We start from the raw sequence: 22,694 nt of genomic DNA on the forward strand, positions 1-22,694 counted from the left end.
AGTCTCTTAAAGTTGGTTTCGAATCACATGTCATTTCAGCATTACATATTCTGTGTATCTCTAAAAAACAAAGCCTTCTTTTTACATTAGGTCTAATTTCTAATTCATTGAAATCATCTTATGCCCAGACTTCATATTTCCCCAAAATGTGACAATTGGCTTGTTGAACAACATTCCTGGATTGACTTCTCGTGTATATGGAGGTGTTGAGCTCCCGCCCAACGTCTAATCGCCACGATTCTTTGTTCACAGCACTCAGTACAGCGGCCTGTTCTTCATAGGACCCTCATACACACAAGACTGTAGAGTATTTGCTGTCTTGTCTGCCTGGCAGAGAACTTGCTTGGCTTGTTTTGAACAAGTAAATATGTGGTAATCCACTGTTGGGAGTCTCTCTCCACAAAAAGGAAAGCCCTTCTATGAGTGGTAAATGCATCTTTTAGAAGTCATCGCTCTAGTGTGTTTTACTTGGTAAAATAGTCATTTTTCCTATGACATTATTAGCTTTGAAGAATATGTGACAGTGTTCTTTGAGACTTTGAACCTGAAAGCTTAAAGAAAACAAAACACCCAAATGTTCGTCCTGAAATAAGAATATAAACTGGCTTTGGCTTTATTAAGTAATTCCCTTTCTATGGAATATATTGAGTACCCCCTTTGAAAAAGAATTTTGAGTATCTTAAGCCATATTCTACTTTATGGGTATTCATAAACATTCTAGTCCAATGGGGACATTTGGCTGTGCTCTTAAATGTTTTCACACTGAATTCATACTGTTTTTCCCTTCTGGAAGCCCCAGTGGATTCATTACAGTGCGCAGCAACACTGTCCAAGTAAAAAACTTTTTGTATAAACTGCTTAAGCAATGTTATCATTTGTTTTAATTGAATGTGGAAGTAAAATATCTAGAGATACTATGCTCATTTTTTCTGTCTCCCTCCCCAAAGTAAGTTTGCATACTTTTAAATGGATGCAGTGCTTATGTTGATTTTCAGATAAACAGAAGAAACGCTTTGATGACATTATTCGGGCATTTAATTCCAAAGCAGGTTCCTTTGAGCTCTCCCACTCTCAGCCTCCTCAAGAAGGAGATTTTAATTATCCAGAGAGAAAAAGATTGGTAAACTAAATTGCACACCAGCACTTCACGTTGGCATATATCACATGTTTTTTGTTTTTTTTTTTTTGCTACCTGTGATTAAGACCTCTAGGTTGTTTTAAAACATATATAAGGAAATATCTATTTATTTATGTCTCGGTGCATTATCTTATTGGCAAATGTTATTTTTGTTTCTTGCTTATTGAGGATTTAATTCATTTGAATGATTTAATTTAGAGGAAAACAGTCTTAAATAACAAAATAATTGAACTTCTTTGCAGACAAGATTTAACACTGATAAAAAAAATCTTACTTATAATAGATAAAAAAATTTGAACTTTGTAGGAAGATGATTTTAAGAAGTTGACTTAATTTTCCTTCCATAATGTTCATAACAAAGTTATTTTGAGTGTCCCTTCTGGGTCGCTATAACTCGGTGGCAGTGAGTTTGTTTGTAAGCCAGGAATGAAGGTCATTTAGCAAGATGGCCCATCCAGTGTTAACAGCTGACTCTGAGAGAATCACCCCCCAGCTGGTGAGGCATGTACAATTCGCAAACTTGCTTAGTGCAACAGGGGTGGATGAGGGAAAAATGAAACCATAAGCTCCTGTGTTAGAAGCAGTGAATCTTGAAAGAATAAAAAATCTCACAAGTCAGATGATAGCGATAACAGGTGAATGCAGACCTGGGGACAGTAATGGAGCTGACAAGTCCAAGAGTGGGCTTAAATAGGTACATCAGCTTTCGATGTAAAGCAGCAGAAAAATTGAGAGAGATATACTTAGTATGTGCTTGCAGATGAAAAATACTATAGTAGTTTGCTGTTTTGACTTTTGTCCATTAGAGCAGTAGAGGAAGCTGTTGACCTGGCTGACCCAGGCTTGTCTCTAGCGCCCAGTGCAGCAACAGCAGGGAGGCTATTGCAGCAGGGAAGCAAAGCACTAGAAATAGCACCAGACTGCACAGGCTGGCTGGAGCCAGGGAGTCAAGGCACCTTATCCCTAGGACCTGTTGCATTCAGGTAAGGTTCTGGCACGCGTAGGTAATGGAGGTGGCTAATGTTTCATTCGGCACCTAGGATCTGACAGTTATTGGTGCTAGATCAGTGCTTCTCAGCATGATGCCCATAGGCCACTGAGGACTTGTCAAAAATCTGATGGTTTCCAGTTCCAGAAGAAAAGGTAAGGCCATAGGTTCAAAACACTTCACAGATTGGAACCCTAAGAGTTATAATAATTAAAGAAATCCTGTAATGAATTCATTGTTTCTTGTGCTATAAGAATTAGACTAGTCTTTTCATCTTATCTACTAGTCTTTGAGTATATATCATTTGCACCTTGTTTATATTTGCTTTTATTTTTCTGCTATTGTGCTATACAGGCCCAATTCCTTAAAAGAGCTTGATTTACCGAAGCGTAAAACTAGTGATAGAAATGGCAACATAAATAATGCTCTAAACCAATGACTGTCAACCTTCGTAATGCTGCGACCCTTTAATACAGTTCCTCAGGTTGTGGTGACCCCCCCCAACCATAAAATTATTGTCGTTGCTACTTCTTAACGGTAATTTTGCTACTGTTATGAATCGGGCGACCCCTGTGAAAGGGTCATTTGACCCCCCCAAAGGGGTTGTGACCCACAGGTTGAGAACCGCTGTTCTAAATACTGGCAAACAGAATTCAAGTGTAGATAACAGATGGGAATCCAAATATCTGAAACAGCGAAACAATCAGTATTATGGTTTCACCCAAAGCAAAAAGGAAAAGTATGCTAGGAGAATCACGCTGCCTGGCTTTATTGTAGCTCTTCCATTTATTGCTAGCACCTAGCACATTATCATTGTGAAAGTTTATCAGAGGTATTACGCAGCTCTTGAGGTTTCTTCTGGCCTTTGTTTCAGTAGAGTGCAGTCATCAGTGAGAGTCATCAAACTTTTCAGCTAAGAATGACTCGTTCCCTCTTTTCCTTTATGTCAACTTTTCTAAGCTTCATCTCCCAAAGAGTAAGTGCCCCCCCCCCTTGGTTCTTTCTCAGCAGGGGCTTAGCTGTGCTTACCTGCATCCCTCAAGGTTTAGTATATTGAGTTTTCATTAATATCTATCCAAAATATTTTCTCATTTCCATTAGGATCTCCTGTCAATTTATTTAGAATTACATTGTTTAATTTCCAAAGTTGTAGGTTTTTTTTTTACATTTCTTGAGTCTGTTTATTCTGTTACATACTGATACAGTTGTGGGGGAAAAAATCCTACTACAGTTGTGTATTTTAAATTTTTGCCTACAAGGCTCTGGTTTTGCCTTCTAATTTGCTTTTTTTAATCTGCATTATCTTTTGGCACACACATCTGTGAAAGCCCATTACCCTAACTTTATATGTAGGCAAAAGATAGCTAATAAACACATATGGATACTCAAGTACATAAATGTCTCACAAAAGATAACCGTGGAATAGTTCTGCTAATAAGAAAACACTACTCATTGAGCAATGATGAGTTATTAAATACTGTGGTTTGCATGAGGCTATCTCTGCCTGTAAAAGACTGGCAGTCTCGGTAACCCAAAAGGGCGGTTTTCCTATTCCCTGTAAGGTTGCTTTGAGTTGGAATTGATCCAGTGGGCCTGGGCTTGGTGGTGTACGTACACGGTCTCATTTAATTTTCCAAACAACATGATGAGATAGGAAATATTACCCTGATTTTATTGATGAGCAAACAGAAACTTTGAGGGATTAAGTAATTTGTACCAGTTAATACAGGTTAGAAGTGATTGATAGAGTTAGATTCATATCTAAATCTAAATCTGGAGGCCTTTATTCTTTTTTCTTTTTCTTTTTTAAATCATTTTATTGGGGGCTCGTACACGCTTATCACAATCCATACATACATCCATTGTGTCAAGCATATTTGCACATTTGTTGGCATCATCATTCTCAAAACATCTGTTTTCCACTTGAGCCCCTGGTATCAACTCCTCATTTCTCCCCCTCCCTCCCACTTCCCCCCCTCTCATTTCCCCCCTCCCTCATGAACCCTTGGTAATTTACAAGTCATTATTACTTTGTCATATCTTACACTGTCCAACATCTCCCTTCACCCATGACCGACCTCCAGAGAGGGGGTTATATGCAGATCCTTTAATCGGTTCCCCCTTTCTACCCCACCTTTCCTCCACCCTCCCGGTATCACCCCTCTCACCACTAGACCTGAAGGGTCCATCTGTCCTATATTCCCTGTGTTTCCAGTTCCCATATGTACCAATATACATCCTCCTGTTCAGCTGGTTTTTTAAGGTAGAATTGGGATCGTGATAGTTGTGGGGAGGAAGCATTTAAGAACTAGAGGAAAGTTGTATGTTTCATTGTTGCTATACTGCCCCCTGACCGGCTCGTCTCGTCCCCAAGACCCTTCTGTAAGGAGATGTCCAGTTGCCACAAATGGCTTTTGGGTCCCCACTCTGCACTCCCCCTCATTCATAATGGTGTGATTTTTGTTCCTTTTGTAAAACACATTTTATTAGGGACTCATACAACTCTTATCACAATCCATACATACATCAATTGTATAAAGTACATCTGTACATTCTTTGCCCTAATCACTTTCAAAGCATTTGCTCTCCACTTAAGCCCTTTGCATCAAGTCCTCTTTTTCCCCCTCCCTCCCCGGTCCCCCCTCCCTCCTGAGCGTGATTTTTGTTCCTTGATACTTGATAGCTGATCCCTTCAACACCTCGTGATCACACTGGCTGGTGTGCTTCTTTCATGTGGGCTTTGTCGCTTCTGAACTAGATGGCCGCTTGTTTATCTTCAAGCCTTTTTGTTGCTTCTGAACTAGATGGCCGCTTGTTTATCTTCAAGCCTTTAAGACCCCAGATGCTATATTTTTTGACAGCCGGGCACCATCAGCCTTCTTCACCACACTTGCTTACGCCACCATTTGTCCTCAGCAATCTTATCATGAGGACGAGCACACATGATATGATTTTTTCTTCTTTGATGCCTTAAACCTGATCTCTTAGACACCTCATGATCACACATGGAGGCCTTTATTCTTAAACATAATATTATACTGCCCTTTATATATTAATTTTCTCCTGCACTAATGCAAACCATTTACAAGTTAATAATGCAACATAAACATTTTAAGTAAAACCAATATGAATTCACACTTTTTAGTTTATTTTAAGCAAAAAACACTAACTATAGTTATAACCAACATGAGCTCTATTACAATATGTTACTTTTAAAATAAAAGTCATTTTTGGTTAGAAAAATGAAATGTGGAAATATCAAAGGAAGTAAAATTATGCCATTCTGAGGTAAGCACTCACAATTGACGTATTTAGGGCATTCTTTACTTCCTTGTGTGCGTTTTACGTGTGCGTCTACTATTACATAAGTGGAGCCTTCCAGTAATTGCTCTTCTTATTATGGACTGAACCTAACATGTTTGGATACTGGATTGTAGACCTGGATTGCTTTATGGTGTCAAGGAATTCTTGTTTACCAAAACAATTTCTTATTTTAATCTTATCAGGTCAAGGTAGGCAATGAAGTCGCTACTGGAACAGGACCGAATAAAAAGATAGCCAAAAAAAATGCAGCAGAGGCAATGCTGTTGCAACTTGGTTATAAAGCATCTACTAGTCTTCAAGATCAACTTGACAAGGTGAGAGGCTAGCTTACGTGTGCCTGTCCAAATCTGTCAGAGCATCAAGTTGATCAACAGGTTCTGGTCAGAAAACTGAAGATGTTTACTTTCATAGCAGAGAAGACATTCCGTAGAGTGTAGAAATGTTTATATCTTTTAAAATGGCTGTTCTAGGTATAAAGCAACATCTACTTTTAGTGTCATGGTCAAATGTTAATGAATAATTATAGTCCTATGATGACCAAACACTGAATGTTTGTTTTATGGCTGTGCATATTCTGGGCAATACCACCTTACTGTGCTTTCAGCTTATTGATCGGTTGTCTGTGCGGCATTCATTTGTGCCCTTTCAGAACCGAGGTGGTTAGTGCCCTGTGTTTCTGGAACACAGCTGAAAACACTGAAAGCAAGGGTCCTTTAGGGCAGGAACTATATTGGACAAGCACTCTATAAAGCAGTTTTTCTATTTACTTTAAATTTAAAGGCACACTCAGAGGGTGTTTATTTTCTCTCAAGACCTGTGCTCGTGATCCCGTTTCTTGTGCGGCATTTGATGACATCACTAGCACTTGGCTCTGTTGCAGAGAATCAAAAGAACCCTGAATGCAAGTCTTCACAGATAGCTTGGTGCAGGGGCTGCTTTGTGTTCATTTTGTGTTAAGTGATCATTTTGTTACCTGAGTATATGTAGAAATGATTTTTATCTAAGTTTTTCTTATATAAAAATTCATAAAATAGGCCAGTAAGTATTTCTATCATACATAATATGTTTGCTTCCAGGCCATTTGTCTCACAGAAGGGTCTTATTTAAATGATCATTTGTACTTTGTACAGGAACACATTTATGAAGTTTAGAATGAGAAACAGAATCACCTATGGAAAAACCTTTGGTGTACTTTTCGTTTTAAGGCAACTAGGAATAGCTAGGTAATTCTTATGAGTGAATGAAAAATCATTTGTCTGTGTGGTGTTGCTGGGGATTTCAATTCTGTTTTTATAACCTGACTAGTCAATGCTTTTTCTACGTTTAAAAGTATTTGTAACATGAAACCTAACATGTGTTCAAGTTTCAGTAATTCTTATATTGTGTATATGTTGTTTTAACTTAACCCATTAATATGAACTTAAAAACCGGTGATTGATTTACAAAAATATGTGTCAAAATAAATCTCTTGACAGACATTTATTTTTAAAGTAAGTAAAAACACAACCATTAAAAGCCAACAATAATTTCATTAATTAACTTTATTAATTTGAAAACCTTCTTGTCCCCATATACCCACTAATGTCAAATGCTTAATAATAACAACAAAATAATTTAAACTTGTGAATACACCCAAGGAGCTGTGTACAGGTGAGGAACAGGGCCTTTATTGCAGTGTCCTGGAGCTTAGAGGACACGAAGAGGAGTCTGGAAAGTCAGGAAGAGCTGACAGCATTGTTTTTATGCCAAGTCACCAACGAAAGCTGGACTCGCTGCCATTGGGTTGATCCTGACTCATAGTCACCTCATAGGACAGGGTAGAACTGCTCCTCTGGGTTTCTGAGCCTGCAACTCTTGAGAGTCGTAGAAAGCCACATCTTTCTCCAGTGTGGAGCAGCTGGTGGTTTTGAACTCTGTCCTGATGATTATAGCATAATAGTAAGGTTTGTACTCGGGTGATGGGAACACTCCAACTTCATTTTGCCTTTATAAAACTGTTTTGGCTAGTCTAGATTCTTGCCATCTTCATCAAAGATTTAGAATCCATTTTACCCTTTCTACCAAAAAATAAAATTGTTTGGAATTTTGATTGAGGTCCATTTAATGTATAGATCAATTTATTGGGTGGCAGTTGATATATTAACAGCATTGAATCTTTTGATTCATTCACAAGATATATCAAACTTATTGAGGTTTTAAAGAATCATCCAGGCTGGACATTGTGCCTCCCCTCAAGCATTTACTCAATGCAAGAACACTTTGTTCTATTAAATTGGCATTCCAGGATGCACACCTTCCCGACACGATTGCTGAAGAAAAATGTGTGCATAAGCAAATGTGAAGAAAGCTGATGGTGCCCGGCTATCAAAAGAGATAGTGCCTGGGGTCTTAAAGGCTTGAAGATAAACAAGTGGCCATTTAGCTGAGAAGCATCAAAGCCTACATGGAAGAAGCACGCCAGTTGGAGAAAATACAAGAAGAATGCCTAAAAATAATCACCATAACCTTTGGAATTGACTTCTCTGTCTTGCATTTAATTAGCCCAGCAGATTCTCTCAGAAGCCGCTGTTCTGAATGCTCCTTTTCAAATTTCTGCTAGGCCCCCTTACACATTTCTGTGAGAACTTGGCTGCAGCTACCCACTGATCACAGACGTGCTTAAACACATTGTTTGGAATAAACCCCAACGTGAATAAACTGGAACCCTAGTAGCAATACTTCTTGACAGTCTCATATCTAGAAATGCAATCGACTGATATTTGATTGTGTATCCTTTGCCTTGTGACACTGAACTATGATAGTAGCTTTTAAAAATTATATTCTGTAAACGAACCTGTACAAAAGTGTTTGACATTTCAGTAATCTTCACACGTACAGTTGGGTGACATTGATTTAGTTGAGAAAGTCGTTCAACCATCACCCACGTTCAACCATACTCATTCTCAAAGTATAATATCAACCTTAACGAAGCTCTCTGTCACCTAGGCCAAAGACCCCTTCTTGAGTTCTTTCAGGATTTGTTTATTGAAAAGCCTTTATTTTGCCTTCGTTTTAAAAAGCTATTTTATCTGAGTACAGAATCTAGATTTTCTGTTTCTGTCTGCAATTTACAGATACTGACTGTTCCATTGTCTTATGATTTACTTAGTTTTTTTTGTTTTTGTTTTGATGAGAACCCTGCTCTCTGCTTTTACTCTAGTGGTAATTTAAAATAAGAAGCTTCTGATTGTTTTTACTATATTGCCAGCTTACTAAAAAAAAAAAAATCAGAGGCAGGGCTCTATTTTCATCTTGCTTCTGTTATGTGCTATTGCATCTTTTCCTGTTTACATAGCATACTTACTGCCATCAAATTGATTCTGACTCACATTGGCCCAATGGACGGTTTCTGAGGCTCTATTTTTTCTTTTGGTCAGTTTAAAAAATTAATTTTACTAGAAGATATTTTGTATATCATACATTTTAATCATTCAGGCATATTAAGAAGCATTGCACAATCGCCACCACCATCAATTTCAGGATATTTTCTTCTCGTACGTGTTAAGCTCTCCTATCCTCCACTGCCATGCCCTGGGTAATCACTAATCCCGTCACTGTTTCTATAGATTTACATATCCTTGGTTTCATTTACAGAAAATCATACACAATCTTTACACGAGCAAATAGCCTCATCTTTCTTTGTGGAGGGGCTGGCAGACTTAAATTTCAACCTCATGGTTATCAGTTCAATGCTTACCTGCCAAAGCCACCAGGGATGGGATGAAAGAGAAAATTCAAAAAGATCATGTTTTTTAAAAAATGAACCCTATTATATTATTTACTAGAATTATATTATGTGTTTATATTTAGATTGAATTTATATGTTTGAACTTTGTCGTCAGTTATATAAATATAAAATTCTGATTATAATAGGACACCCTTTTGAAATTTCCTGGAGTACCTCATATCAATTATATCAGCTTTAGACAGTTATATTTCTTATTATGTTGACTAGAATATTACTCCAAATATATGGATTCCAACTCATGTTGATCAACAAATGATTGAATTATAAAAATATGGTCTATACATACAATGAAATATTATTTAGCCATGTAAAGAAATAAAATTCAACACATGCCATCCTATAGGTGAACCTTTTAAAAAAGTATGTTGAGTGAAATAAGCCAGATACAAAGGGATAAATATTGTATGATTTCACTCAGTTAAAAACTATCTAAATGAAAAAAAATGTATCTATCTAAATGACTTAAGTTTCTAGAGGCAGAAAGTATAATTGGTATAACCAGAGGTCAAAGGGTCCAGAGAATAAGGCACAGTTGCTGCGTAAGGGGCTCTGAGATTCTGTTTGAGGCAGTGAAAATGTTTTAGAAATGATGGTGGTGGTTGCTTAAGATGGATGTACTTAATAATGTCACTGAATTATATGCTTTAAATAAGTTAAGTGGCAATTTTATATTTTCTATATTTTAGCACAGTAAACATTTAAATCTTTATATGTTTCAGAATGTATTTATACCCAACACAAATCAAATCATCTGGCAAATGCCAGTTTGTTACATGTCTGTTTTAAGATTAGAACTTTGTTTTCCATGTTTTGTGTATATCATTAGCTAGTTAATGATCTGTATCATATTTTTCCAGTACATATATATGAGGCGACTTCAGAAAGTTCATGAAAAAATTCCATTGTCTCTCAGTGCCGATTTGCACAAGCTTTGAAGCACTGTCATAGTATCTGTTGTTAATCTAACGTCAGGAATGGTAAACCCTTCTCGTCACTTTAGTACACTGTTGCTTACTGCTTGAGTAAGAATCATTTATCTATTTATATTTTAAATATTCATTTACTGTTGAATCCCCTAGAGAGAACCTGTGCTCTGTATACTACATATATTGAATGTGAGGTTCTCTTAATACATTGTATTATAAATTTAAATAAGATAAAAATAGAAGGGGCAATGGGAGTGGTTTAAGTTATATGGAAGTGATAGCGACTCCGTTAGTTACTTTGGGACCCATTGTCTTTGGGGTCAGCGATGGGTAGAATAAGTAGAATGATTTTGTGGGAGCCCTTTGTCCTCATTGTATTGATTAATCAACTTTTTTCTTTTGAAATAAGCTCATTTCTCTGGACTTAAACAATTTATGTAATTTTTCAGACGGGGGAAAATAAAGGATGGAGTAGTCCTAAGCCTGGGTTTCCTGAACCAACAAATAACAGTAAGTTTCCCCTTTATTTCTATGCACTTGGTATCCATCAGTTCAATGGCTATACCCTTGCTGCATATGCATTGGTGTGTTGGGGACCATGATGTCATGCTAAGTGTTATGGAGACGAAAGGGAAATAGGGTGTCTACCTTCTTCATCTCACAGAATAATGGAAAACTAAGGCTCTTGCTGTATTCATAGCTTAATGTGTTGTATTTCTAACAGTCAAACCATTGCAGATTTGCCATTTAATATATATAGTGATGCCATTCTTTTTTAAATTGTTTTTATTGCAATAACATGATATGAAAATAAAAATATTATGAGCCTGTTACCTCCTCAGATCAACTGTTGTGTTATCTCTAAGTGTTCCAGGTACACACAAGGTTTTTTCTAATTAAAGTCATAATCTGTTGTATTTTTCCACATTGTGCATAGTCATTAGAATGTTTAGTGTTTTATTTCAAGTGTAGTACAGGTTGTCCCTGATTTAATGGTGGAGTTTAGTTTTGAGTGCTTCATCCTAAGCTCTGACAATAAATCAAATACCTCTTTTTTTTAGTTTTTATTATTGTCTTTTATTAATAATATCTATGAATTCAACTTTTATTTTGGCATTGGCAGTTGTATTTTGTAGCACAGTTTACAACCCATATTACTAAAATTAATATGTCTTATAAAAGCAACCATTACATGAAATTCCTTATAATTCAAGTATATTGTTAGACAAGGACTGCCTAGATTATCAGAAGTTAAAAATATACTTAAATTTATTTCTGGTTTGTGATAAGAGTTATGAGCCCCCAATAAAATGATTTTAAAAAATAAGCTTATTTCTGTTTTCAAATATAAATGAATAAAATGTTTTACATTAGAAACATAGACACTTTCCCTTCTTATAAAAAACAACTTTTTCCATCAAGTCTACCATCTTCCTATAAATCAGTGAAACAAAATATCCAACCAGTTAAGAACCCAGCCTGTCTGATTTTTATTCCTGTCTTTCTGGAACCTTTGGAGACAGAGTAAGTTAAATGTATAAGTTTTCATAATAATAATAATAATACTAGTAGCTTATCTCTTGGTAAATGCTGACATTAGTGACTCTTATTAACGCATGCTCATCAAAATGGAGTTCTTGTATCAAAACGAGGTTCATAAGAGGACTATGCCAGTGGCTAACTGTATTGCTGAGCTAGTTTCCGGAGATTGTAGTTAATCTGATCCCTCAGAGAGAGAGACACACACACATGTGCCAGGGTAGCAAATGGAATCATTTCCGTATTCTTAGATTGTGATACTGTTGTTATTTGAATGCATAGGTTTATAACTGCTTGGTAATTACACATGAAACATTAGATTGATTGTAGTTTTGGATATGGTAATTAGCATATTGTCTTTTTCTTTAGTATGCACAAAGAGAATGTTGATTTCCTGTCCCCTCCTTCCTTTTATAAAAGTGATAAAGTTATATTTAGGCCCACCAAAAATTTCATTCTTGTACTTTTATATGTCAGATATTTTTATATGTATGTGGTAACCAAAGAAATGATTTATTTTTGAGTAGTCATACTTTGGGCACTATATATTTATTTTTCAAAGAATATACATATTTAAATAGTTATCAGCTTGACATCTTTAACCTGAAAACACACTATTGATGATGTGGTTAGACAGGGTTCTTTAGAAAGATAAAATCAGATTGCTAATAATTTTATATTTATATAGATAGATATATAACACAAGAAGTAAGCAGTTAAATTATAAAGCAGGGAAAATGGCTCAGTACAATTAAAATGTGTCAGACAGTTGTGAGACACTGGCAGTCCTTCAAGTCTTGAGGGCCACCAGGTAGGCCTCTATAGAGAGATTTAGGACACAGGCAGCAAACAGCAAAGCAGGTCACCAACAGTCAGTCCCCAGCTCAAGAGATGTACATTCCAATTGTGTGGCAAAGCAGGTCTTGAAGGAACCTCAAATTAAAGCAACACAGTCCATGGGTTAGGTGTCCCCTAGGTAGTGTAGCTTGCAAATTGAGACACAGAACAAGCACACTGGTCCGACGATCAAAGAACGAGAGACAAGGCAAGGCTCACCGAGCCATTTATCCCGCCACCCTTCAATTAATCCCACATGTGCTTATCAGCCAGGCTGGCACAATAAACTAACTACCTCAGATGACCTGCAAGCTCCATCATTGAACAATGATATTTCACTGTTTTCTGACTTAAAACTATCCAAGGAATTTGAAGGATCCTTGTGGCATAGTGGGTTAAGCTTTGGCCTGCTAACTTCAAGGTTGGTGGTTCAAACTTTCGTTTGCTCCCTGGAAGGAAAGTGAGGTTATCTCCTCCTATAAATACCTTGGAAACTCTATGGGGGCTGTTCTGTTCTATCCTATATGGTCTCTATGAGTTGAAATCTACTTGATGGTAATGGGTTTGCTTTGGTTTTGATTATAGCATGATTAAAGCTCCTCCTGGTCCAATAAACTCCCCAGTGCCCTATAAGGAGCCCCCGTGGCACTGTGGGTTAGCCATTGTGCTGCTCACCTAACTGTGGGAGGAACATGAGGCTGTGTGCTCCCATAAAGATTTGCAGTCTTGCAAACCCTGAGGAGCAGTTCCGCTTTTCCCTGGAGGGTCACTTATGAGTCAGAACTGACTTGATGGTAGGTTGATTTAAAGAACTTTTTGAAACTATGGGATAGGATACCCTATAGAGGCCATGAGTGTAAGTGATCAGAATTTTGTAAGAATGCATAAAAATGCTTGTTTTAGAGATCAAGTTAGAGGTGGTCAAATATTTGAAGCCAGTTAAACTGCGAAAGCTTTGGGTACTACTCCAGACTTGGGTGGATTCTAATGGAGAATTGGAATGGACAGTGATCCCTCACTCCTCACCTGAGTGGTGAAAACCTTGACGACTGGGTTCTTCGTGTGAACACTGAGTTGGGTTACCACAGAGGATGGGCCACAGCTAGCACCAGACTAGCACCAACTCCAACAGTCAACTGCATCCCTCTCCCAGGACTAGTTTTCTTTGGGGAGGCTTCAGAGGCCTGGGAGCCAGACCTTCACTCACTCACTCACTCACTGCTGTGAAGTTGATACCGACTCAGAGAGACCCTGTGGGACAGGATAGAACTGTTTGTGGGTTTCCGAAACTGTAACTCTTAAAAAGAAAAAATTTTTTTTTTAAATCTCCAGTTGTAGAAGCCCCATCTTTCTCCTGTGGAGTGCCTGGCGGTTTCTAACTGCTGACCTTGCAGTTAGCAGCCTAACGCATAACCACTATGCTCCCAGGGTTCCTCAGAGCCAGGTCTTAGCCACTTAAAAATATATTAAAAAAATTAGAGTCTGCTTAGGGATTGGTCACTCGTGTGGTAAGACTATTATCTAAAGATTAAATTTATATATTAGGGTAACATTCAGGTTAAATTCTCTTCTATTTAATCAGTCCCGTATGTTTGGAATTCTACTTGAAGCAATTTCTGTCCTGTGAGATACCTATGTTAACATTTTGCAGGCAGCGGTTAGAGCTGCGATCTCTCAGGATGGCACATGTGGGGAGGAGAGGAATTTGAGTCAGCCACTGCAGTCTCCAGTGGGTCACCTTTCTGACATGCTGCCTGACCTAGGGCAACTCATTTTACATCTTAATTTTAAATACACTCAGTTAAGATCTGGGCATATCAAAATGCACTGTTGAGAATCTTTAATTGTGTAACAGTGGTGAAATGATTAAGCATCTTTGAATAGCACCTGAAAATCCAACATGTGATTTTGTAGAAAGGAGCACCATCATCAGGTGACTATGCATTATACCAGATGTCAATCTTTGTCAGACTGTGCATTGCCTCACAAATTGTAGTGAAAAAGATCAAAATTTTAAGCCAGCCATGATTTAGAGAAGTCATCTGACGTGGACTTGGAACCACAGTGTACTAAAATTAAAAGAAGAATGCACAAAAAGGGATTTTAATAGACCACGGCTAGCACCTGACTGAAAGTAGACCAGGGTTGATGTACACATGTGTTTAATTTTTGAAATGGAAGATATTATTTTTAAAGATTACCGTCATAAGCAACTGCTAACAGTTACAACTTAAAAATTGTTTAAATGGTTCTGCAAGTGATTGTGATTACATAGCCTGGCTCTTCAATTTACTTCCCCAACCTGATTGCCTACAGATTTAAAATATGGACCTAATTTTTGCATACTTTTCAGGCTTTCTTCATTGTACTGAAATGCAGCAGAAGGCATATTATCTAAATGTGTTTTTACCCTTTGAGTCACTAGTATGGTCATATTGAAGTACGAGAACACATAACAGTGTAATGTGAGGTTTATGTTAAATTTAGCATGGGGCAATTTTATGCTTGGCATACACATGAAAAGCTAGATTTTTACAGATGAATGACTAGCAAGTTTTTAAAAAGATCATGCGTTTTAAAGATCTACTGATGGCTCATGGAAAAATTTTATAAAATATTAAGAAACAATTCAGTTGATGATATCTTTTATATTTTGCATCCACATTCCATGTTTCTTATTAATACGGGGCTTTACTTAAAAACAGGTTCATTGTTTCTTAAAGGTGAACCCTAGCTTAATTCAAAATTGGACTGAGCTCAAAGGTATTCAGTGGTATGTGCCGAATCCACCCACTAAAAGATTATTTGGAGGCATTTTCACATAAATATTTTTTCCATTAACCTTTTCAAAAGTTTTATTTAGCCCCTGTGAAATATGCTGGCTCTTCGAGGTTCATTAGAGACGATCTAAGACAAATGCTTTTGGGATAGGATAGAGTTCTCATTGACCTTTTCAGAAATGTAGTAGACTTAAAATTTTTGTCACTTCTTTGTCAAAATAATTTATTATTAAACCCGAAACCAGTGGGCTAAACTACCCAGTGCTGACAGTGCATAGATTGCATGCTTGTTTCCTGTGTGCAATGTACCATATTTAGGATTTCTATATAGTCCTCTTTTTCTGGAAGATGAGGGTTGTGCTTTTAAGATAATAGATTAATAGAGTCTCTCTTTGATAGTGTCTTGGGGAATTCCTTGAACAATTTCTTTGCGGAACACCATGACAGAAACTTTTTAATGAAGCAACTAAATTAATTTAAAGAAAACACTAATGAATACATAATTAAATATAAAGCTTGATGATCCCATAACTATTTTTGTAGACAAATTGTATGTCAGAAAAGTAATAGTGCAACTGACTTGTAGAAATATATTTATAAAGGATCAGTGGGTTATTTGTGCCCAGGCTGCCTAGTTCTTGAATGTCGATTGCTTTTGAACAAAGTCAGGACCCATAAAGAGGGCCATTTATCTGGAGCAGGCAGGACCAAAAGAATGTACACATTCTTCTTTTTTTTTGTTGCCGCCTCCTCTCTCATTCTGTTTACATGGTTGCTCAGACTGAGGTGGAAATGTTGTTCTTCCCCTGAGCTAAAGAAAGATTCCCGTGTTATAGAAAGATGCCCTCTCCCTTTTGCGCTATGTTAGCATCTCCTGAGTGGTGAGAAGCTATCCCCTAGCCCTTTTTGTTGCTAGACAAAAATTCTGTTTTCTTTTCACAAAGTCTAGCTTGTTGTTTTACTTAGGTCAGTTGAGTCCGTTTTTCAAAGGAAAAAGATTCTGAAAGTAGAAAATTAGTCTTTAACCAGATTAGCATAAAAACACATTTTCCTGAAATATTCTCAGGAAAGATTTAATGAATTTAAAATTTCTTTTTTTAATCGTTTTATTGGGGGCACATACAACTCTTATTACAATCCATACATACACCAATGGTGTAAAGCACATTTGTACATTCATTTCCCTCATCGTTCTCAAAGCATTTGCTCTCCACCTAAGCCCCTGGCATCAGCTAATTTTTCCCCTCCCTCATGAATCCTTGATAATTTATAAATTATTATTTTGTCATATCTTTCCCTGTCCGATGTCTCCCCTCACCCTTTCTGTTGTCCTTCCCCCAGGGTGGAGGTCACATGTAGATCCTTGCAATTGGTTCCCCCTTTCCAACCCACCTTCCCAGTATTGCCACTCACACCACTCGTCCTGAAGGGATCATCGGCCCGGATCCCCTGTGTTTCCATTTCCTATCTGTACCAGTGTCCATCCTCTGGTCTAGCCAGATTTATAAGGAAGAATTGGAATCATGATAGTGGGGGAGGAGGAAGTATTTAGGAACTAGAGGAAAGTTGTATGTTTCATCATTGCTCTGTCGCACCCTGACTGGCACCCTGAATGTCCAGTGGCCTACAAATGGGCTTTAGGTTTCCACTCCGCATTCCCCCCCTCATTCACTATGATATGACTTTTTTGTTCTGATGATACCTGATTCCTTTGACACCTCATGATCACACAGACTGGTATGCTTCTTCCATGTGGGCTTTGTTGCTTCTGAGCTAGATGGCTGCTTGTTTACCTTCAAGCCTTTTAAGACCACAGATGCTTTATCTTTTGATAGCTGGGCACCATCAGCTTTCTTTGCCACATTTGCTTTTGCACCCATTTGTCTTCAGAGATCGTATCAGGGAGGTGAGCACACAGTGATATGATTTTTTGTTCTTTGAGACATGACGTCTCACTGACCCATAGCCCTGCAGGGGACAACACCAGAGACACCGTGTGGGAATTGTGCCAGATCTGTTCCTGCCACACCAAGGCAAAACACTAAGGGGGTGCAACAGAACGGCAAGGGATTGGAGCAGCTAGGTCCACAGGGAATGCTGAAGGTGGATTTTGGGACCTGGGCATGGTGCCCCAACAGACTGGACTGGAAAACACTCATAAAGGCCAACAAATGATCCTTGAACTAACTACAAGCTTTTCTTTCTTGTGTTTTGTTTGTTTTTGTCATTGGTTTGTTGTCTATTGTTGCTTGGTTTTGCTCTGTCTTGTTTTTGTGCATGTTATTATCTCTGCAGGTCTGTGTAAATAAGATAGGCTGGATGAACAATCTGGAGGAGAAAACAACAATGGGACCAACAGTTCCAGGGGACATGGGAGAGGGGGAGGTGGGGGAAAGGTAGTGGTGTTAACAAACCCAGGGACAAGGGAACAACAAGTGATCCAAATTGGTGGTGAGGTGGGTGTAGGAGACCTGGTAGGGCGTGATCAAGGGTAATGTAACCAAGAGGAATTACTGAAACCCAATTGAAGACTGAGCCCAAGGGGAAAGTCAAAGGAAATAGAGGAAAGAGCTAGGAGGCAAAGGGCATTTATAGAGGTCTAAATAAAGGTATGTTCATATGCAAATATATATATGAGGATGGGGAAATAGATCTTTGAGCATGTATTTATAGGTTTAGTATTAAGGTAGCAGAAGGCATTGGACCTCCACTCAAGTACTCCCTCAATGCAAGAATACTTTCTTCTATTAAATTGGCATTCTATGATGCTCACCTTCCTGACACAACTGCTGAAGACAAAGAGGGTATATATAATAAAAGTGGTGAAGAAAGCTGATGGTGCCTGGCTATCAAAAGATATAGTATCTGGGGTCTTAAAAGCTTGAAGGTAAAACAAGTGGCCATCTAGCTCAGAAGCAACAAAACCCACATGGAAGAAGCACACCAGCTTGTGTGATCATGAGGTGCAGAACGAATTTAAGATTAATGTAAAAAACACCATTTAAAAATTTAATTTAATTTTTAAAATCATTTTATTGGAGCTCATACAACTCTTATCACAATCCATACATACACCAGTTGAGTAAAGCATCCTTATATATTCGTTGCCCTCATTATTCTCAAAATTCGCCTTCCGCTTGGGTTCCTGGAATCAGCTCATTTTCATTTTTCCCTCTCCCTCCCTCCCCGCTCCCCCCTCCCTCATGAACCCTTAATAATTTATAAATTATTATGTTATCTTACACTGCCCGGCATCTCCCTTCACCCACTTTCCTGTTGCCCATTCCCCAGAGAAGAGGTTATATGTAGATCCCCGAGATTGGTTCTCTCTGTCTATCCTCCCTTCCCTCCCAGTATCGCCACTCTCACCATTGGTCCTGAGGGGTTCATCCATCCTAGAGAAACACCTTTTTTTTTTTTTTAAACACAGAAACAGATTTCAAATTTGTTTTCTGAAAAGGAACTTATATACGGAATTTAAGGGTATATCTATTTTTTATTTTAGGCAGAGAACTTTTTTAACATAACAGCAAAAGATGAGACCGTGCAGGAAGAAAGGAGATAGGTTGTGAGACATAAAGCTAAAAGCTACTTCAGAAAGCATGTAAAAATAAAAGGCAAATGATAAATGGAAAACATAAATTGCAACCTAAGCAGGTACAGATGAAATATATGCAAAGAACACATATAGGTTAGTAAGAAAAGTTAAATACACCAGTAGCAAACAAAGGCTAACAGAATTAAGGTAACATTAAAAAGAACAGCCATTAGATAATTAAAATTAGGCAATAAGCAATTTGCAAAGACCAGATTCAAAGTAAATATTATGCAAATTTGATCCATGAAAACTGACAAGGGTATAAAACTGATCATCCTAATTCTTAAGGTAACACGCTGTCATATACTGAGTAGAACTGTCTTTCTGAAGGCAGTACTAAGCGTAAAGCTCAGGCCTCTTCAAAGGTTTAGAAAAGATAAAAGGTAAGAAGGCGAAATATCAGAATATTCTACACTACCCCTCTACAACAAAGACCCAAGAAACCAACGAATTCAAAGTAGAGATGCTAGCCCTACAATACTAGGCTTACACTGAAAGGACAGAGAAGTAGACCAAGCATCAATTGGAAGAAGGCACTGAGTAAAAGCCCAAATAATGAGGGCTAGGGAATTGTGCTTTGCCAGCCAGTCTGGCACGTGCCAGCCGTTTTGACTCATAAGCAGCATTCCAGGTGAATACGGGAAGGCAACTTCATGAATCCCCAACAAAACAGAGCCTGAGTGCAGGTGAATCTTCAGGGAAGCCAGGTGAAAATGTTAAATCAGTAGGATTACGATCCTGGAGCATTTCTTTAAGACGAAACATGACGAGTTTGGCAGTATGATCCCAAGGGCAAGGCGCAGTCAAAGCGATGGCTACTAAGAGATAAAGGTGTGCTCCTCCAAAGAAAAGCGGGCTGATGAAGAGCAAAGGTCATGGCAACCATTTTGGGAAATTGACCAGGCATTTTTATGGAGGGCCAAAGAATGATAACAGCTGCTTATTATGAGTGTTTGAGAAGATCACCGAACATTTTAGCAGGAAAAGCACCTAAAATAGTGAGTCCTTCTCCACCACCAGAGTGTTCCCGTGCATTCTTTTCATCAAACAAGTGCAGTTCTGTGAAAGTTTTGAAGGAAATTATTGTTTACCTTACATTCCTGATTTGGCTTTTCCCGCTTCTTTTTGGTCCCTAATGTTTAATGGCACCAAGTTTTCTTCAGATAAAAATGTGAAAAAAGCAGTTCATTAATATGATTAATGTCCCAGGACCCTCCGTTCTTTAGGAAGGCATGGAATTCCTGATATGGTTTATAAAACTGTCTTGAAATTTATGGAGCGTATGTTGAGAAATAAAGGTTATATATTTATTTTATTTTTTACCATTTTATTGGGCGTTCTTTTTGGGGGGGTCTGCATATTTTTATTTGGAAATGTTTTAAAACAAAGAAACAAAATTTTAGCGACACCGCAAATCATGAGTTTATTCTAAAAGAGAGACATGGAGATTATTTACATGATGACAGATTTCAGAACTTCAGTGGAATGGGCAGCTTCACATGATGCCATTTCAACAGTGGCTTCCTCTAATCCACATCCCAAGAATGTCACCATCTTGAAATAAGAAATAATCCTTATCATCTAGAACTACTTTGGTGCCTCCATATTCAGGCAGAAGAACTTTATCTCCAACTTTCACACTCACTGGTTCAATCTCTCCACTCTTTCCTTTCGAGCCGGATCCAACAGCTACAACTGTTGCTTGCAGGACTTTTCCTTGCGATTTTTCTGGAAGCATCATGCCTCCTTTGGTTGCAGTTTCAGCGGCACTCCTTTCCACCAGTACTCGGTCAAAGAAGGGAAGAAACTTTCGAAATGCCTGTCCTGCTGTGACGCTGGGGTGGCCGCTGCAAGTCCTCTCACGCTGCGCCGCTGCAAGGTTATTGGGCGGTCTTACAGATATAATTCCATAGTTCAATCACATCAAGTAGTATTGTACAATTGCTAGTCAGTTTCAAAACATTTTCTTTCTTCTTCAACTCCTGATATCAGCTCCACTTTATCCCCTCCAGCCCTTATTTATTTTTTGCTGCATCTCACACCATCCCTTATCCAGTCACATAAAATTCCATTCGCTCCCTTCAAGTGGGCTATATAGCCATCAGTGCTATCACCTGCTCCTCACCCCGCCCCTTGCGTCCCGCTCCCTCAGGGAACAATTACTCTGGAGGGTTAGCTAGCTTGGCTTTCATGTATTGAAAAATCTTAGTTATACAAATTAACATACTCAAGTCTAAAACAAAAACTATAATAGTAAGGGGAGGGACTATTAAAGAACTAGAGCAGCGGGTTCTCAACCTGTGGGTTACGACCCCTTTGGGGGTCGAACGACCCTTTCATGGGGCTTACCTACTGCCCCTCTATCTGTCTCCATGTGGACAGACAGACGCACATGCAGATATGGCCACATATGAGTAACTGGCATGAAGACTGTTAATCATGCAACACCATGCTTCAAGAAAAAATTTCATTTATTTGTAATTAGAAATAAATATTTCACAATATGTAATTACATATTGTTTTTGTGATTAATCACTATGCTTTAATGATGTTAACTTTGTAGTAATGAAAATACATCCTGAATGATGAGATATTTACATTACGATTCATAACAGTAGCAAAATTACAGTTATGAAGTAGCAACAAAAATAATTTTATGGCTGGGATCACCACTGTATTAAAGGGTTGCGGCATTAGGAAGGTTGAGAACCTCTAGTTAATGCTTCATCAGTGCTATATCACACCATGGATTTATCACCCCTTTGTGTGGCCCTTCTGAGCAGGACTAGCCAGTAATCTTACAGGTGGGTTTTAGGTCTCCACTGCATCCATGCTCTTCACATCGATTTGGTTGCTTGTTTTTGAACTTCTGATACCTTTTCCTTCGAGACCTCATGATCACACAGACTGGTGTGTGATCCTTCTTCTTTGTGGGCTTTTTTGCTTCCCTGCTAGATGGCCATTTGTTTGACTATAAACTTTTATGACCCCAGACACTACATCTTTTAATAGCCAGGCACCATCAGCGTTCTTCAACATATTTGCTTATGCACACATTTTGTCTTCAGCGATCATGTCAGGAGGGTATCATACAATACCACATTATTAGAACAAACCATTCTTGTATGGAGGTAAGATAAATTAGTAGAGGCCCAAAGTCCATCTGCTTCCTTGTTGCATTTGCATTGATATACAAATATAAACAAATATACTTATATTTAAATGTTTGCATTTATCTATATACCCATATATATCTGTTTTTTTCTTCTTTTCTCTTTTTCCTTTCCTCTTATCCCACTATCATATTTACCCATCATTCACTTCTTAGTAATTCCTCTCAGATAGAATTCTCTTGATCAAACATGACCAGAAAAGCTACATACTGCTCACCATCAATTTTAGAACCCTTTCTGTTCTCCTATACCTGTCGTCATTGGCTCACCACTCTCCTTCCCCCGTCTTCTCCCTTATTAATCCCCCCAGGAACCCACTCTCTGTAGGATTGCCAATCCTGCCTATCTTGTGTAGATCAACACACACACACAAGAGAAAACTAAAAGAACATACAAGTAGACCGAGCAAACGGATATCTCTGTTAAATAGAAAGAAGGACTTGTTATAATTTATCACTCCAGTCCCCTTTTCTTTCAGGATTCCATATCTCGGGTCCAACTCTTTTTATATTTTAATTCCATTCTTTAGTATGCCACACAAGCGACAATTTAAAAAGACATGAGTGACACTAAAATAAGACAAAACTGAGCAAGAGTATAAGGA

At 38.1% G+C, this 22,694-nt stretch overlaps 1 protein-coding gene and 1 pseudogene across 10 annotated transcripts in view; one reads left to right on the forward strand and one right to left on the reverse strand.

The window, feature by feature from the left end:
• The window catches only part of STAU2 (staufen double-stranded RNA binding protein 2), a 345,263-nt gene that overhangs the window by 160,677 nt on the left and 161,892 nt on the right, over positions 1–22,694 (forward strand). For all 10 annotated transcript variants that reach the window (XM_075549568.1, XM_075549571.1, XM_075549567.1 and 7 more), the window contains 2 exons: positions 5,633–5,764; positions 10,613–10,673. In XM_075549568.1, coding sequence (XP_075405683.1) covers positions 5,633–5,764; positions 10,613–10,673 — 193 coding nt within the window. The remainder of the gene's footprint in view (positions 1–5,632; positions 5,765–10,612; positions 10,674–22,694) is intronic.
• Positions 20,339–22,351, reverse strand: LOC142448487 (10 kDa heat shock protein, mitochondrial pseudogene; annotated as a pseudogene).

The sequence above is a fragment of the Tenrec ecaudatus genome, chromosome 5, assembly GCF_050624435.1.
Source record: "Tenrec ecaudatus isolate mTenEca1 chromosome 5, mTenEca1.hap1, whole genome shotgun sequence".
In the NCBI taxonomy this organism is placed as follows: Eukaryota; Metazoa; Chordata; class Mammalia; order Afrosoricida; family Tenrecidae; genus Tenrec; species Tenrec ecaudatus.